Source organism: Scomber japonicus, chromosome 20 (assembly GCF_027409825.1).
Source record: "Scomber japonicus isolate fScoJap1 chromosome 20, fScoJap1.pri, whole genome shotgun sequence".
NCBI lineage: Eukaryota > Metazoa > Chordata > Actinopteri > Scombriformes > Scombridae > Scomber > Scomber japonicus.
This window is the reverse complement of record NC_070597.1, coordinates 7,868,989-7,887,767: the sequence shown is the minus strand read 5'-3', so window position 1 is coordinate 7,887,767 and position 18,779 is coordinate 7,868,989. Positions and strand designations below refer to the sequence as shown.

General features: G+C 41.2%; 1 protein-coding gene across 10 annotated transcripts in view; it reads right to left on the bottom strand.

Moving 5' to 3' along the window:
• LOC128381050 (calcium/calmodulin-dependent protein kinase type II subunit gamma-like) overlaps nucleotides 1-18,779 on the bottom strand; it is a 39,183-nt gene continuing 20,404 nt past the window's right edge. The window contains exons 10-23 of one of the 10 annotated variants that reach the window (XM_053340989.1): nucleotides 17,799-17,921; nucleotides 17,548-17,631; nucleotides 16,350-16,392; nucleotides 15,471-15,533; nucleotides 12,545-12,585; nucleotides 11,663-11,746; nucleotides 10,206-10,250; nucleotides 10,018-10,072; nucleotides 9,717-9,797; nucleotides 7,119-7,259; nucleotides 5,302-5,377; nucleotides 5,027-5,121; nucleotides 3,949-4,185; nucleotides 1-2,685 (exon numbers count right to left, since the gene is read on the bottom strand). In XM_053340989.1, coding sequence (XP_053196964.1) covers nucleotides 3,953-4,185; nucleotides 5,027-5,121; nucleotides 5,302-5,377; nucleotides 7,119-7,259; nucleotides 9,717-9,797; nucleotides 10,018-10,072; nucleotides 10,206-10,250; nucleotides 11,663-11,746; nucleotides 12,545-12,585; nucleotides 15,471-15,533; nucleotides 16,350-16,392; nucleotides 17,548-17,631; nucleotides 17,799-17,921 — 1,164 coding nt within the window. In that variant the 3' untranslated portion in view covers nucleotides 1-2,685; nucleotides 3,949-3,952. The remainder of the gene's footprint in view (nucleotides 2,686-3,948; nucleotides 4,186-5,026; nucleotides 5,122-5,301; nucleotides 5,378-7,118; nucleotides 7,260-9,716; nucleotides 9,798-10,017; nucleotides 10,073-10,205; nucleotides 10,251-11,662; nucleotides 11,747-12,544; nucleotides 12,586-15,470; nucleotides 15,534-16,349; nucleotides 16,393-17,547; nucleotides 17,632-17,798; nucleotides 17,922-18,779) is intronic. The other 9 variants (XM_053340990.1, XM_053340993.1, XM_053340994.1 and 6 more) reach the window with 9 other exon arrangements.

The window sequence follows — 18,779 nt, the reverse complement described above, 5'->3', positions numbered from 1 at the left end:
CAGTGCTGAAATAGTATTTTTATTAAATACTTTCAAGATCCAAGTTTGAAGAATAACAAAGCTATGATGAAGACCAACTAACACTCAGACAAACACTTGATAGTCGTCAATTCATGGTTGTATTTCATTGTACATCATGATCATGCAAAAAAACTCCAGCATCCATGTGAAGGCTGGGGGAGAAAGCGCAGCCCAATATTATATCATTACAACGCAGGGAAAAAACGGTAACATCGAGGGCCTCATACCAAGCTACGGCTCCTGAATCCATTTTTTTTTTTTAAATTAATTTTTTTTTTTTTTTTTTTTTTTTTAATTTTGCGTTTTTTAAAATATTTTTCATGTCACCTATTCAACATTCTGGATGGAGGAAATTTTTATTTCAAAAGATGCAAATATCATATATTAACACTAGCTCCATCCTTATTCAGGTAGGTACATGGTAGAAATGCGTAACTGAAACATGCATATAACTAGGTCTCCCGCTCTGGTTCAACAGTGTAGGTCACAGAAACCTGCACACCCACACCAACTCATCCTCTCTGGCTTTCAAAACTCCTGTCAACTGAGCAGGCACGATTTAAAACCACCAAGGGTAGATTACATTTATAAATAATTTAGTCCTGATCAATCCATGATCATTCAATCTGTAATTTTGTGTTGTCTTACTCCCTCTTTTCCCTTTTTTGTTTCTTATTCTTCTGTTGTTTTTTTTTTTAAATATTCCTATGTGCGAGGGAGAGTGCAGAACTCCAGCTTGGCAGATCGGCATATTACCAAACGACAAGTTAACAGCAACAGCGACGACAACAAATAAAACTTAAACCAGTAACACGGGAAACAGAGAAACAACAGAGAGAGGTACAAATAAACATCTCAAGAGCAAGAACTCGTGGGGAACATGGGAGGGGGGGTAACCGGGGTTTAAGATACGACTGTCGCGGATGGATGGAGACAATTAAGCAGCACAGCGAGGGTGGCGCCGTGGTCACACAGCAGTGGTGCAGATATGTTACAAAGCCTAAAACACACCACCAGGCGTGTGTGTGTGTGTGCATATGATATGAAGAGACGGCTCACAGCATTGTGGGATCAGGATTTTTAAGGACACTATGATGAAGGTCTTCATATTTAAAAAGTTGGTGGGCAGAGGGGGGGTCAAACTATCTTCAACCTGTTATTTCTTTTTATTCCCCGTCTTCAAAAAAAACAACAACAGTCTTACGGCCATGGGACTAGAGCTGGCAGCCTACACGAGTGTGTATTCATATTTTTTGTCTTATATTTTTCAGTGATCAAGAGCTACCGATATTTTAAGGAAGTATTTTAAGGAGGCAAACGAAACAGGTGTTGGAAAATGTTGCTCCTATATTAGATCGGGGTCACAAGAGGTCATGGGGTGGTTCCCACGCCAGGTGCACAGGATGAGTGTCTCTTAGATACATGTACATATAATACACTTTTCTACATATATCTATACATACACTGTATTTACACAGTGATTATAAACAAACCAGGCCCTTGCAGAAAGCGGAGAAAAGGAGCGGGAAGGTAGGTTAAGGGGAAATGGTTAAAGAGAGAAAAGGGGAGGGAGGGGAAGGACGAATGAGGGAGTGGCGGCGGGCAAACATGCAAAACGCAGACGCCTTTCCCGGCTCGCTCACTCCCTCCACTGCATACAGACACAACAGAACGTGTTAACACGCGCAGATAGCTTTAAACTTGCACAATAAAATCCCTCTTTTAAAAACTCAGCTGCTTTAAAAAGGAGCCTCAAATATAGGGTCAGTCAGACAACAAAACAAAACAAAACAGAAAAAAAAAGGCTCCGGTTATTCACAGGAACGCAAAGGGAACAGGACGCTAAAAACACAACAAAAACGCATCAAATCAGACCCCCCCCCCCGCTCCCACCCTCCCCAAACAACATCATTTCCATTCTCTTGGAAAACAAGCACACAAACAAAAACACAAAACACATAAAAAGCCTAAAGTTCTACACTTTGGTGCTTCATGTTTTTGATATCAGGTTTCTCTCGTCTTCAAGTTCTCTGACTGAGCCCCCACTTGATTTTTGTTTTCCCTCTAACAATTCTGACGGGGGAAATAAAATCTCCCTACATCTTTTACATCAACGTCCGGGTAACAAGCAACAACACCTTCTACCCGGTTAATCCCTAGAATGCCAAAATGTGTCCAAAAATCTCAGCTGCTAACTTCACACTCGTCTTTGTTCCTCCCTTATTAGATAGTGAATATAAATGCTTGGTTGGGTTTTGGTGGTTTCTGGTACATCTAGTCATAATTTACACAGTATATTCATAACTCATACTCATAAACTGTCACAAGTTCAACTGTTAAATCCTCTCCTCCCCCAGGACGTCTCATCTTGCGCGGGCAGAAAAAAGATGGCTGCCAGGGGAGGGATAGAGGGCAAAGACGCGCCCTCCAATCAGGCGCCAGATGCATGCATCATCCCATGGGGGCGGTGTCTTGTGTTCGGCCGGCCCCCAGCAGGTCAAAGGAGGGACAGGATTGGTTGGTATCGTGGAGAGGGATGCGATCTCGCCCGTCCGGGCTCCTGGCACTAGCCAATCCACGCAGAGGACGTGCCTCTTAAACACGCTCGCTGAAAAAAACTGCCCCCCAAAACACACACTCCAGTAGACTGGAGGCTCAGGACCACTGCGGGGAGAAGAGGACGCACATATTAGTTTTTGGCAGATAAACGAGTGGTTACCGCGGCTGGAATTAACCGAGTGCAGTTTAAAGGATGATTTCAATTTAACTTCTATCGCTAAAAATAACTTTGTACTCTCAAAGTTAAATGTGAGATCTGGGAATTAAATGATATTAGGGCTGCAACTAATTAATATTTTAATTTTAGATTAATCTGCTGATTATTTCCTTAATTCACCAATTAATAATTTAGTCAAGCCAAATGTTAAAAAAAGGCATTCACAATTTGTCAGAGGCCATAGTGATGTTGCCAATTTGCAGTCAAAAACACATTAAATGTAATGTTAAATATGATAAAGACAAATAGATGATTACATTTGTGAAGCTGGAAGCAGAAGATTTTCACTTTTGCTTAAAAAGTTAACTGTTCTTTCAGTCTTCAGACAAGACAAGACATGGAAACTCCACCGTAAAAACAAACTGCAGAGTCATTACTGGAAGTGAATAAACATCCACCGCAGTACTGAGATGACAGATCTGCTGGTTAAACTTTGACCAACATCGGTTGCACTAACAAAGTTTTTCTGTGTTAAGAGGGATCATCACCACAGCTGCAGCAGTGTTCACTTCATTTGCTTAGTTGAGATCATTTGACTCAATGGTTTCATCATCTTATCGTTCTGTTTCTGCCTTCATCTTAACTACTTTTTTAGAAATGTCTCTGCTGTTCACTTAGTGAGGAAAATGTTATTTTTACCAACAGAAACAATGGAAAAAATGACACAGTTGAGTTTTAATAAACCAGAATCAGAAGGCTAGACATTAAACAGAAACTGATTGGAGTACAGTAATCAATCAATCAATCAATCAGTAACTATCAGTAATATTTCTAAACAGGGAAGTAAAACAGGCTTATATTGATCCATATGATTAGTTAAGAAAAACACTCTTCAGTAGTATCTGTACGTCTTATTTATTGGTCAAAATTGCAGCTTTAACATTTCAACCTTAAACTGCACTTCAGACGATGTCAAATCCACTAAAATCTTTACTTGTGTTCCTTAATGTTATGTGATTAAAGCATGTTGTAAAGTCATCTGATGGCAGAGGGGTTTTACTTGTAGAAAATTACACAATGCAGCTGAAAATTGGTGCAGTCAAAGTGTTTTTTCTTTTTTTCCAGCAGATTCCTCCCAGAGTCTCAGGTCTGATCCTTGTTTTGTTCCAGTTGTCTGAAACTGTATCTGTGTGTGTGTGTGAGCTGAATACCTGATCACTGTAGTGGTGCAGCAGGAGCTCCTGAGCAGTGGAAGTGAACGTTGAGCCACTTTCCATCGCGGCGATGCCACACCCTGGTCTCCTCTGATTGGCTGGAACGAGGGCGGCCCGTGGAGTCCACAAACTGTGTGAGTCGGATGTAGGCGATGCACGCCGCATCCTCGCCGATCAGGTGAACGTGAGGGTTGAGCAGGGTGGTGTGCACAGGCTTGCTGTTCTTACTCAGCACTGGACCGATGAATAAAGAGACAGAAACTAAGTGTTCACAATCATCCTTAAATACCACACAGGACAAACACCAGTCTGAGCTGATAACAGTATTTAATGTTGTGGATGCTTGAGACAAATGAGAGACGCATGAAGCTACAACTACAATCTGTGTGTATTTTGAAAGCTGCAGTGTTGTGACTAAAGATTATTTGAATTATTGATTTGTGTGTTTAATCATAGAGTCGATTCAATCTTAATGGTGGCCCAAAAAATTGGCATTAACAATGTCTCGGAGTCGATGATGATGTCTTTAATTTGCTTGTTTTGTCTCACAAACAGTATAAAACATTAAGATATTAAATTTGCTGTCAAATGTGACAAGTTGTCACATTAGAAAAGCTTAACCGAAGAACATTTGGCTTTTCGCTTGAAATATGACTGAAACAATCCATTGATTATCCAAATAGCTGCAGATTAATTTTCTTTCAATGAACAAATTGATTAATTGACTCATTATTGCAGGTCTATCCAAATACTAAAATTTGAAACACTCACATGACTGAAAAAAGTAGCAGCTGAAAACACTTGATTCATTGATTACTTGATCAACAACAATGTTGATGATTAACAATCTATGCTATTTTTCAAGGAAAGTCAAAAGATTCGCTAATTTATGATGAGAATAATTAAGAACTATTGCTGACTTTCTGACATTTTATAAAATACAAAATAACGTGGATTTAACTACGCTGGGACATTCAGATGCTCTCAGCCAAAAAGAAATACACATTTACACCTTCTGGTGTCTGCTGTCCTATATTCTAAGCAGATTTAAATTAATGTTCAGGTGAAGACTCACAGTTTTCAAAGTAGAACTTGTGAAAGTCCATGCCCTCCACCAGGTTCCCCAGGGCCTCTGGTTCAAAAGAGGTGAGTCCAGGATCACAAATCCTCCTGAGGAAGAGCAACGAGAAAGAAAAGCAGGTGGAAAAGCAGCAAGAGAGGGAGTAAAGACATTAGAGCAGGGAAACAGTGTATGAGCAAAAACAGAGACAATTCAAATCAATTCTCTTCACATCAAGCAAAAAGCAAAGAATTCCACTGTTTTCATCACACATATGTAGCTGTACTCACGTGTAGGCATCGAAATCTCCATTGTTGATTGCTTCAATCAGTTGCTCGGTTATCTTGATGATCTCCTGTTTACGAGCTACAGAGAGAACGAGAGACAAAGAGACAAACAGATGGTAAATAATAAGCAGAACGAGTAGCTGGTCAGAAGGTGAGAAACAATTAACTATGTGCTGGTTTCTCTTGATGACATTTCCTCTCATCACTTCAGCTCCTGCCTTCCTTCAGGCTCTCTTCGTCTGCGTCTAGACTTAAACACTCGTCTTTAACGTCAACACTCGGCCCGAAGCTGTTCCACCTCGCCACTGTCTGTCGCTCTGCTCATCACCTTCTGTGCGACACACAAACTGACTGAACGCTCTCTACTGCGTGATCACACACTGCCACCAAAACCACACAATCAGTTATGCTTATAAACACCATGAGCTCAGTTTCACATAAATAAACTAAAAGGCCCACTTACTAGCTTTTTCTGAAGCTTTCAACTGCGATTTCCTGTCATAACCACTTCTTAGCATCTCCATGACAACTGACCTACCTCCATAATAAGCGAGGTTTGTTCACTAGGTTATGATTTTTATGACAATATATACTTACATTGTGTTGCATTTATGTCTTGCAATATTCCTTCACACAACTCACACAATTAAAAACAAACAAACAAAGAAGCCAAAATAAAATGTTTCAGTGCTACATATAATAACTCTGCCTTCCTACAAAGGAAAAGTCTGGTGATACTTCAGATTTTTCTTGTTGTCATTTTTCATGAAAAGACTAAAACATCAATGAATTTATCCCACTAACAAGCCTGTGCATCCAAATCCAAATACACTGCAGCGTGTTCCTCTGTTGCTAACGAGCTCCACTGTTGTCTAAAAACCATTAAAACACATAACTGAGCCACACTGTTTGATAGTCTCCTCCATTACAGAGAGTTTATTTTGAGTCAATCCCATATTTTCTGCAGCAGTAAATACTCACTAGAGTGTCAAACATGCATTAATCTGTGGCTGAAAATAGTCCCTCACAAATGCACTATTTACTCCTGTTTGAGTTTGCTAAAAATGACAATCCCTTTCTTAAAAACTCAACTATATCTTTGTAAGCCTTGTTAAAAAAAAAAAAAAGATTGACATCACATTGCTGGTTTTAAACACTGGCCTTATCCTTTAACAAGTCACTTGACCAGGTGATTAGTCCTGAAATCTGGTTTCAGAAACATTTCCAGACCTGACAATGTGTCAAACCAACAGTTATTGGTTAGTGATACATGCAGGGTGATCAGGGTCATTTCAAGATGCTTTTAAATCTTGAAACATAAAAAGGTGCATTATTTCATTATTACTGGTTATTTTGTCGATTAATCGTTTAGTCTGTGGAATGTCAGTGGAAAATGGCCGTTCTCTAATTTCCCAGATTTACAAGATGACGTCTTCAGATGCCTTGTTTTGTCTGAACAACAGTCCAAAGATTTTCCACTTATTTTCATGTTTGACAAAGACAAACATGAAATCATCATATTTGAGAAGCTGCAGCACAATTTTTTTACTGCTGCTGAATCAATCATCAAAATAGTTGCTGATTCATTTCCTGCTGATTAACTGATCGTGGCAGTTCTACTTGAAACTTAAGAAAGTATCTCAAATAAAGACTGTTAACACCTGACTAAAAAACTTGTTACGATGTTATGACTATTTTACAGCCCGTTTTCCTCATTCCTGAGAAAACTGCCATTTCAGGGATGCGAGGTATTAATGTGCAGCAGCTGGTGAGTAGACGGCAGGGAAAGCTGAGGTCAGTTAGTGCAGATGTGTTCTTACTCTGCTTAGTGTTGCTTTTAGCAGCGACAGTGTTGCTCCCTAGTGGAGCGGCAGGCATGGAGGACTGTGAGAGCTCAGAGTCGGGGCAGGAGCTGTTGCCTGTGCTGTTCCATGCCATGCGCTTTACGTCATGCGGTGGAACTGAAACACACAACGAATGGTCAACAGACAAACACACACACACACATACATGTGTGGATGGACAACAGACAGGATGATAGAAATGTACATGTGATCAACCCCAAACGTCATGCAGTTAAAAAAAAAAAAAAAAACTGAACACGACAAATGCGATGAGGGTTAGTGCGCAGTGTAATAGGAAGTAAACAACACTGCAGTTTTATGAAAGACATGCAGATGGGTGACGTGAGGACAGGATGGCAGCTGGAAGCAAGATCAGTGCAGCTCTGATCGTGATGCTGTGTGATGTGGAAGTCACTTAACTGCCTGCTCTGCTCACATCTACTCTACTCTTAATGCTCATATACATTCACAAAGCATCCTCTGATGAACTGCAGCACCCAGTGGAAAGGATCAAAGCCACTGTTTGTTATTAGCTCATGTTATGCCTGTGAGGAAACTTAGCATGTTTAGGAAGGAAGGAAGGGGTGAAGGGAAGAAATAGGGCACAGGAAAGGAGTAGAGAGGAAAAGAGGTGGAGAGGTTTTTTTGTTGGTTTTTTTGGTGCAGGTGTGTCTGACGAGAGGAGTGAGACAAGGACAAGAGACAAGAAGATGAAAGTATAGAAGGGGAGGATGATTTCTCAGGAGATGAGAAGAATGTTGTATTAGAGAGAAATGGATAATACATTACAGAGAAGATGAAATAACACAATGGACAATAATAGAGAGAGCGGAGGAGAAAATGATGAGGAGGACAAAGAGAAACATGATGCTGGATGGTGTGCATGGTTCCAGTAACGTCAGACTGGGAGGCCAGTTTAGGACACACAGCTGCAAGGTAAGCAAGGCTTCCTCCAGCTGGAGTTGTCACATTAGGAGGACGAGGGGGATAGATGCAGTGATCTCCAAGAACACACACACAAACACACGCACGCACACGCACACACACACACACACACACACACATTTCAGGGTTCCCACAGTGGCCCTGATGAAAAAAATTCCACGACTTTTTCATGAGTTTACACAATTGGGTCACAGAGTGTTTGTGGCCTAAAAGATTAGTCCTCACTGTGTGGGTTTTTTTTTTTTTTTTTCATATAAAGTTTGATCTGAGTGAAAGTCAGCTGGTGAAGCTGTTGATAGGTCTTGCTCTTCAGAAGCGAGCAGACAGTATACTGTATAATAGATGTACGCAGCAGGAAATGACTGTCTGCAATCAGTGTGTAAGAGAACTTGTAAAATGCATCCTACTAATGCTCCCTCTGTTAAAAGGGTAATTCTGGCTTATCACAGCTTGGGTCTTATTTTTTGTAGTTTTAACTGATTGGTTAGGACGACATGCCACGGCAAAATTCGGAAGAGCAAGATACAGAAGTTTAAACGGGATATAAACAAATGATTCATTGATCTGCTGGATCGATCAGGACTGATGCTGATGCTTACAAAGCGGATCGGGTGTTGGCTAGAGACAGGATCATTATAAATACAGTTATATTTCCCAGTTGTCATGAAAGTTAGTGTTTCCCTGATACAGTGATTCATACAGTGAAGTGGCTTTTCAGAAGATTTCAAATTTGTTTTTGATTGGATTGGGAGTCTTAATTGCAGATTCCCTGAAATGAGAAAGCCTTATGAACTACTAAACCAGATTATCCTAAACATTTATGTTAGTTATTGGAACACTGTAAAAACATAACTCCAGTATGTATTTTATTTTACAGGTCTTTTTAGTTTCCTACAAATTTCCTAAAAAGTAGCTTCTATTCATTCTTTCTATCAAAGGCAAATTTGGTAGTAGGTGAGAAACTGAGTCACTACACAGTTTTATGTAATATGCTAATATCTAGTCTGACACACAAACACTAAAATGGAAACAATTGTTAAGAATTTAATGTACCAGGGTGTTCTGCAAATTAACAACTATGTTTGTACCCAAATACAACGATTGGACACTTAACAACTAAACCAACACTTTTTACATTTTTCTCAAAATTTGCACCGAATCGCATCAACACCCTCTTTTTGTTTTCCAACCTGGAAGTTTGTTTAAAAAGTTGTCTATTTGCTCTTCTTTCTACCAACGCTGCATTTTAGAAATTAAATTGGTGAGAAGGACAAATTGCCAGAACTAAGAAAATAAGACCAAATTTGTAATAAACTAAAATTATATTTGAAATAAATCAAATTCTACAATGTTCCCTGACTTTCCCAATTAACTTAATTGTCTGATTTTCCCAGAATATAAAATTAAAAACAAACAAAAGTCAATATTCCACAAATTCAAAAACCAGTGGGAACCCTCAAAAAAAGCTTGGTGGATCAGAGTGAGGGAGCTTAAAGATGTAAGACGTCATTGCTGGTGACTACAAAAAAGCCAGGGTGGGAGAAAGGGGTGGGTGGGTGGGTGGGTTGGGGGTGTTAGGTCCTTGCCAGGGGCGACCGTATAGCTTCTGGTTGCCATGGATAAACTTACTGGCAGGTGAACTTTGAGGTGAGGGCAGAAGTGGGGGCATCTCCTCTGTGGCGCTGCTCTGACTCAGCGCTGAACTGTCCGCTAGAACACACACACACACAAAACGCAGCCAGACACACGTTAAAATACATACACACACACACACAACAGGCACACGGGTCAAGAGCGTGACAGACACGTGTAGTATCTCAGCACACCTGCCAGTCACTACAATCAAAAAACGCACACTTCTCTAGATGGGAGACAGAGAAAGTGAGAGCGGATAAGAACAGGAAAAAAAGAGGGTAAAACACTTGAGTACCTTTCCTACCTTTCATTTCCTCCTCATCATTGGTGGCGTTGCTCTCCGTTGATCCCTGGAGCGCAGAGGGATGAAGAGAGAGAGACACTGAAATTAACGAAGCCGGCGTGAAGTCTGAGAGGCCTGAAAGCGGAGCAGCTGGGTAACACGCCGCCTTTCAGACAGACATAACACACCCCGCATCTTACCTTGACTCCATCGGGAGGGTTGTGCACCACTGTGCTCTGAGATTCCTGCGACACACAACACAAAAGTCAGTCGGACACATCGTAATCGTGGACCAGTGCCTTTCAACTGGCTTTTCCACTGAACCTCACACGTCACCTCAGCCATGGGGTCGTGACCCAACAGAACATTTCCTCACTAATGGTTAATTTCTCTCCTAATCTGTCAAGAGCAGCTACGGTTAGGGCTGGGAGATGATTATGTTAATTATCGATTAAATCTGCAGTTTATTCTCTAAATGAACGGCTTCATTGTTTGATCAATAAAATGTCAGGAAAGCGTGAAAAATGCTCATAATCATTTCCCAGCTTCCAAATTTCCCCAAGTTTAGTTTCACAAACAGTCCATAACTCAAAAAAGGTACCAATTTTTCAGAAAGTGAAGAAAACTAGCAAAGTCACATTTGAGAAGCGTAAAACAGTGAATTTTTGTTTTGATTTGCTTAAAATGTTACTTTATCGAAATAGATTAGAAACCAATTAAAAACAAAATTAGTTACTTTGTTAAGTTTTTGTTCAACAAACTATTATCTGATAGAAAACACAGATCTTTCTATATTTTAAATGTGATTTTGCATGTTTGAAAATCTATTGAAAAAAACACTCCCCCAACCCTAGCCATGGCCTACTTTTGGGGTCTCAAATCGACAGTTGAGAAGCACTTCCTCATCACACCAGACTGTGCATTACGTAACCAAACCACTACAAGATGAAATATGTAATGCATGCTATTAAAGCGTGTTAAAATCACAACGTGCCACTACTGGATGACAACACAACAGTCAAGTTTGGCAGTATGGTAAGGGGGTTAATGACAGCAAAATAATCAGGTTAGGGTGAGAAAGATGGTTGAATGAGCTTTAAAAAAAAAAAACTAAAAAAAAAACTTGGATGACAAAGTAAGATGTTAGGATAGATGGTTGCAGGGTGGCGTTTACTTTAGAGAGAAGGTTAAAGGGTAGCTGGTTAAGCACAGGAGGGAGGGATTATGTACAGAGATCATTATAGGTAGCTGAACCAGGACTCTACAGTTCTCTGTGCTGCCATTTAAGAGGCATATAATCATAAAGAGAAGCTCATGCTCCTTAGAAAACTAAACAAGGTGCACATGTGCATCCTGAGATTCAATATTAAGGATGAGCATTTTTAATTATTTCCAAATGAGCGTTTCATATGCTTGATTTAAAATTGAGGACCACATGTGTACCTTGTGGGGTAAAATGGAGGATGGGTACTGCTGGGACAGGGAATGTTACGGTGCAACACCTCCTGGACGGCGGATGAAGGATGACAAGCAACGACTATGACGATGGAGGATGAGGCAAAACGGGCTACTATGCAACTACTGGGGGGCCGAGAGGGGGGGGGGGGGGGGGGGGCGGTTAAGAGGCGGGAACCGACACTGCGGCGGCCTACTGTACCATCTGGGCGTTGGTTGCCATGTTGGTGTCTTTCAGGGCATTGATGGCGCTCACTATACTGTTCTTACTGTTGTTGGTAGAAGGCTGGGACGAGAATGCAGACACTCAGAGTCAACACATACGGTACACAACACACACGCACACATACTCACATAGATGCATTAGAAATATATACGCCTTTTAGGGAATGGGGCTAATGTTGTGCCGAGGCTCCCAGGCTGTTGAGAGCTAACAGGGCAAATGAGAGGGTGAGTGCCACAGAATGGCCTCTAGATCATCCTTTTTACTGCCTCACTAACTCTCTATGCCTCCGCCACTTAACTGCACAGAGAGACCCCTGGGGCAGAGGAGAAAGAGAGGGAGGCAGGAGGCAGGAAGAGAGAGGGGGGAGAGATGCTTAATAGCAGCAGAGAATGATGGAGACTGCTCGGAAAAGAGAACAGCAAAACTCTGACTGAGCTTGACTATAAAGGTGAAGAAAAAAAAACAGTTAAGAAAAGAGTGAGAGAATGAAAGGAGGGACTGATAGTTATAAAAGGGATGTGAATAAAACTAGGAAAGCAACTAAAACAGTCTCAAACTTGTGAATGAGGACTACAGGAATCTGGGGTTCTATAAACACGCCACAAATGATTGAGAAACCCTGGAAAGATAAAACATAACACCTCCACAGAAATGAGGAGGACATTTTAGCCAAAAAACAGAACTCTAATTACTGAATGAAAAAGATATTGCTCAACATAATACGAGGAGGAGAAAGTGAGCTACAGGAAAGAGAAGACAGTGAGAGGAACAGAAAAAGAACAGAAGGCAGGAAAAAGGGGGTCAGCTAACAGAGGAGAGAGGACACAATATAGGAGAGCCATGACGAGAGGACCTTACCTTAGCGGAATCTGACTTCTTGTTGAGTAAACTTTTGCATGCTGTAAAAAAATAAAATAAAATATAAAAGACGATAGAAAGGGAGAGAAACAGGCAGAGAAATGAGTATCATTTGATAAGAGCATCCATGCCAATCCACCCAGTTCTTTATCAGCTTTTATTTAAAAAAAAAAAAAAAAACCCTGCAAATATAGCAAAAATCCAGATCTACAATTCTTCAGATCTACGAAATCCCAAATCCTGACTCACTATGGCAACGTAAGCTTAGATGTTGCCAGAGAGAATAACATGCATTTAATGGATTTCTTGGGCATTTTTTTCTTCCCCCTTGGCTGTACAGTTTGCTACACTCTGCAAAACCCATTCAGATCATAACCCATTCATTGCCACCTGGGGATAAAAACAGAAACCTGAGAGCAAAGTAAACTTCCTCAATCCATTTCCTGTCTGGAAGACCCCAGCAGATCTAAAAAGAGAGTGATGGTCAGACTGAAACTTCCTCCAGGACTGATGGCAATGATCTACGTTAATGTAAATCATTGATTTCCTTTAAGGACCCCGGTCACTTTTCTACTCAGTCTAAAGCTCTCAACTGTCTGTCGTTTCCTTTTTTCTCTTTTTTCCCCCCTTTTCTTTCTACTGACACAAAAACACACACACACAGACACAGAGGTTCCAAAAATCGTATCTTGTGTTTCTTACCTTCCAATAAGAAATGGGAGAGGGGAGAGGGGGAGAGAGGGGAAGGTTGAGAGAGAGGGCTTAGTATTTCAATACAACAGAGTGGAGATAAGGGGCACAGCGTTTAAAGGCAGCAAACAATATCAAGTGACAACTCATGCTCAATAATCTTGGCTGTTGCATCAATATGCAGTATCTAAGCTAGGCCTGGCCATGCAGCATCCAAAAGAGAAAAAAAAAATAAAGAAAAAAATTTCCTTCCCCAACCAGGGGGGAAAAAAAAAGAGAGCTGATTGTTGAGAGCGCAAACATCTGCTCTTCACTTGTACCAGACAGTCAATCAGTGTGCCAATAGTGACAGCATGGGACCACCACGTTCACATGCTCTCTAAATACATCCCTTCCCTCTTGCTCAAGAAAATGATCACCAATAAGATAAGTCAAGATGACCCGCGGTAAGACGGCTGCACCATTCAAGAAATACCAGCTTAGTGATGAAGAGAAAGATGGATTAGAGAGCATGTGAAGGTGCACTGCCTGAGAACATTTTATAAAAAGATATAACCACACAGGACACCCACATGCGAAAGGCAGCAAGGCAAATACCTATTTTAAAAAAAAAAAAACATACAGAAATGCTTCAAACGCACATTTCTCTCACATTTTGCTATAATGTCATTAAAAAGGAACCATCATGAGCAATCTGCCAAGCCTTGCTTCAGCCATTATCTTATACTAAACAAGGTGCAAGGAAGCATTTACAGTATAAAATGCCAGGATTTTTTTTTTTTTTTTTTACAGTGATGAGTGACATCATCAGAGGACTTAAAGCTTTAAAAATGACAAAACAGCTGGACAATTATCAAAAAGGATGAAGGCTGGTCAGTCCAGTCTGGAGCGATGATGTCACACATGATATTTTTACAAAAACTTACAAAACCGGCAACTTGGTCCAGTCTCAGTGAAGAAGCCCGCAATCGGAGGGCTCTAGCTGACAATCAAACCACCACAGACACCCCGAATCTCAGCGCACCAATCACACATAACAGGAGTAACACCTTCCACCGGGGTATGTTCCCTTTTTTTTTAAACTACATTTTACCTTTATTCTACCTAAATTCTACCTAGATCTTAGTTACTTATTACAGAGATTAATTTACACTGTAGAGCAAACAAGATTCTCCTGTCTGAAAAGGTGACGAAGAACCACGTCTGCTCTACACTGTCTATTTCTATGTATACATCCATGGAGCCACCTTCGGAATCGCCGACCGTCACCACCCACCACCACCCGGCAGGACGTGAGCACGGCCTGATTTTAGTACTTTCAAAACAAACACATTCGCCACTCCATTACGTGATGAATATGTCGCTTTGTATCTTACGCACATGGTGAAAGGTTCACTGCCACGTTGGCCTGTGGCATTCCTTTGGGGAGGCAAAGATGATTTTTTTTTTTGAAAAGTACTAAAACAGACCTCAGGAGGGGGGAGATGAGACGAGGGATGCCTTTAACCTCGTGGGATTCATTAGGAAGGCTGCACAATCGTGATTGTTTCAACAGTTGGCTCCAGTAACACGACCGAAGGCAGCACTCCCATCCTCCGTCTCATTCTGAACCTCTCCCACTCCTCAACGTCCGCCTTTCCCCAACCTCCCACCAAACCCCAGGTCTGACGATGGCAGCACGCCAACCCAACTCTTGCCGGCCCCCTGCAGTGTCAGTTCCCGCCCCCAGGATACATGCCCCTCCTCATCCCCTGCCCCACTCCGCCCTGTGTCCATTCGCACAGAGAGAGCACAAGGGTGTATGGGGTCAGCTGGAGGTCAGGATGGAGCTTGCTAGAAGTGACGCTGTAACTAATTTGGGAAATGAAATGGAGTTACAAGGTCACCGCTGAGTGGTGGCGAGGTATGAATGTGAAAAGCACTTTGGAGTGCAAGTTAAATGAATTGATTACCATTAAGTGATGCTGATGACAACTGTGTCCATATAATCTAATGCCTTCGCATAACAGCGAAGACAGCACATGTTCATAAGAGCCTAAATTAAGAAAACTTGTGTGAGCATGTATGCATGTGTGTGTGTGTGTGTGTGTGTATGTGTGTGAATATTGATTAAAATGCTGGAAGAGGCTGCATGCAGGTGTTTGGGTGTGGTAATGAGGGCCCACCCTGTACTATGAACCAAAGAAATAGCTGTGTGTGTAGAGAGGAAGTGGATGGGCGTGTCTCTGGGACGTACCTTCCTGAGCCAGTGAGGCCGTGGAGGAGGCGGCAGCAGCAGAGTTGGTATGCTGCCGGCCCACTATTGGACAGAAATGCTACAGTTGGGAGGGGCTATACAAATTATTCAGGTCTATCTCACGCTGTTCAACCGTGGGCCTAGGAAGCTACAGAGTGTGCTGGCTCCAGTCCAGATATATCTCACAGTTTGATAGAAATGGCCTAAAAGCAAAGATGTGCACCCCTGTGGTTTCCTAGGCCTAGGGTTGAAATCATTAACCATCGACTGACCAATTACTTAGAGGCTGGGAACAAGGCTTCAACGAAAACAAGTCACTCTCAGCAGGCTGAGATTAAAAAAATACACAGTATCTTAGCAGTCACCTGTTTTTATAACACCACACTTGCCCCCAACATAAAAAATCTCATTAAAGACTAGGCTTCCCTCTCTCAAAACATGCAAATGCTCCACGGGCAGCAGAAAAGAAGGACACACACACACACACACACACACACACAAACAAACTCATACATACACACACAAACACACAGGGAGAAATATATTAGCATTGACAAGGACAAAAACTGACGCCCACATATAGTCTGGAACAGTAAATGACAGAATATCACATTTAAGGCTGCTCACACATCAGTGCGCTCATTATCAATACATTATTTCTACCATGACTTGAAGGAGCTTTATGTTTCATATCAGTTTTAATGTTGTAAGCAAGCAAACTCCTGCGCACACACAAAAACATTTTGAAGATGAGTGGGTGCGTGTGTGTGTGTGTGTGATGAGGGGGTTAAAAGAGGTGCAGAGGACTCTATCCGCTCTCCTTCCTCCTCTCCCTCTGCATGTGCTGCGTGGGAGGGTGAGGGTGAAGGGCACACCCACCTGAGAAGTTTCTGGACACCAGCATGGTGGTGAGAATGGCTCCCTGGAGGAGGAGAGGAAGGAGGAGAGAAAAGTGAGGGAGGTATAATGAGTGCTGGGAGAATTGTTTTATTCAACAGGATTTCAGTATTTCTTCTGGGCTCACCGCTCTATATTCATTTCTAATGGGACACTAAAATTTTTATCTTTCTTATATTTTAACAGTGGTTCCTTCACCATAGTGCTGTTGTGTTTAACAGCCAAATTCAGTCAAGGCTGAACGTTCCTTTGTTCTTACTCACACAGTATATAATGATTAAAAAGCTCAGCATGTTGTTTTATTGGACAGATGCATAATTAACTGTAAATCTTCACATCTCCAAGTCCCATAATGTATTATTCTACGCAAATGAATTTAAATGGTGTGACAAAACAGAACAGCTGATACTTCATTAGTCTTTATGTAAGGCTGTGAATGCAAACTACAGCAACTAGAGCTGTGCATCATTTGAGATTTTTCAATACGGTTGCAAATACTGTAACACTGCATTTTTATACTTTACTTATATTAAAATGCTTTTCTATAAAACCATTTTTTTCAATAAACTAAAGTTAGATGAAGTTAAGCAACCATATTAAAACCTTTGGATGAATAAAACAGTCCAAAATGGACACATTTTTGATTACATCAGAAACTCTCTGATCAAAAAATAAACGCATCATTGATGAGATATCTGATGCCAGCTTTTGGTACTTAATAGTTTTTCATAGTTTTTTGCTATAGTACCAAAACAATCTAACGTTCAATAGACAACTCTTAACAGAAACATACATTACAAAGCTTAATACATGACACTTAATCTGTTTTTAAACTACATGCAGAGCTTCAGTGTATGTGATTTATGTTTTCAAATGGTTCAGTCGCTCACCAAAATGGCAGTGTTCTGTATATGACAGATTAGGGCAGCTGATAACTAAGATACCAAAGAATAAAGCTCACATTAAAGTAACATATCGCACTCCCATTTTTAGTAGACCAAAGAACTGCACATGCACGTTCAGAAAGATGGAGGGCTAAGGATAAGCAGGGAGAATAATTGCTTCATAGTGAAAGGAAGCCACAACAAAATAAGTAGCAATATTCTGGACAATAACAAAAGGGGAAGCGGTGATAAATTGAGAAGGATCAACATATAGAAAGGTGATAAATCAAAAGTACCTTGAGTTTTCGGCGAGCATTGAACTTGCGGAGACACTCGACAGTCTCCTGTCTGTGCATCATGGATGCCACTGTAGAACGATGCTGTGGGAAGACAAAATCAGAATTATACATATTAAAAAGTATCAGCGTGTGCATGAATTTACTTGTGCAGTATTATGGCTGTTAATTATATTATTGAGCGACTACTTATTCACACCTACTGTATCAGCACCTTCTTTGATAATGTTGCAATTTAATTGAATACTTACGCAGACCCATGGGTGTTTGAGAGCCTGTTCGGCAGTGATTCTCTTGGCTGGGTTGATAGTCAACATCTGGTTAATCAGGTTCTTTGCCTCAGGAGTCACTGTGTCCCACTCTGGGGAGGGGAACTGAAGAAAAGAGGGAGAAACAAGTCCTGAAGCACTATCCAAGGAGGGTTTCATTAAGGGCAACCAGACCTGGTTGAAGATACTTGAAAGATATTACACAGATACTTCAAGTATTTTCAAGCAGGTCCAGCTGCCCTCAATTCAACCCTACTTGGATAACATGGATGACATGGACAGGCATCTTCCTGAAGGACTTGTTAGAAGTCTGCATCTGCATGATTCTGGCTAATCCACACCATATGGGCACCAGGTATTTAGTTAATTTCTCAACTTTGGACTGATATGAAAACAAAACTGTAGATTTTGGGGGGGCTTAACAGATGCTTCTGCGTCTGGTCTTTAAACATTTTTTTCTTATGAATATATTCACTACAAACAGGTTGTCTGAGACTTTCCTCCTCTCTGGAAACTGCAACAGGACTTGATTACCACAGACTGAGAAAGGATACCCCTTCTCTGATTCTGTCTCTCTCTCCCTCTCTCTCTCTCTCTCTCTCACACACACACACACTTACACACACACACACACACACACCCCTCTGCAATGCGTCAGGGAGGCTCTGATAGGATCAATAGCTTTGGACCAGCTCTCAATTGGACACTATTAAACATTCAAAAACTGCTTAGCAAAACCCTGCAGTGCACCCTTCACAAATATACACCTCACATACACACAGGTTTATTTAGGTCACTTTTGGGGACATTGCACAGACTTACAATGTTTTTTTTGGAGACTTACACCAACACTAACCACTACTCTCCTAATACTAACCCTAACTTAAACCACTGACCCAAAAGTCAGCTTTTTACCAATTAGGGACATGACATTTGTGCCTTCAGTGTTCAGTCTAAAATGTG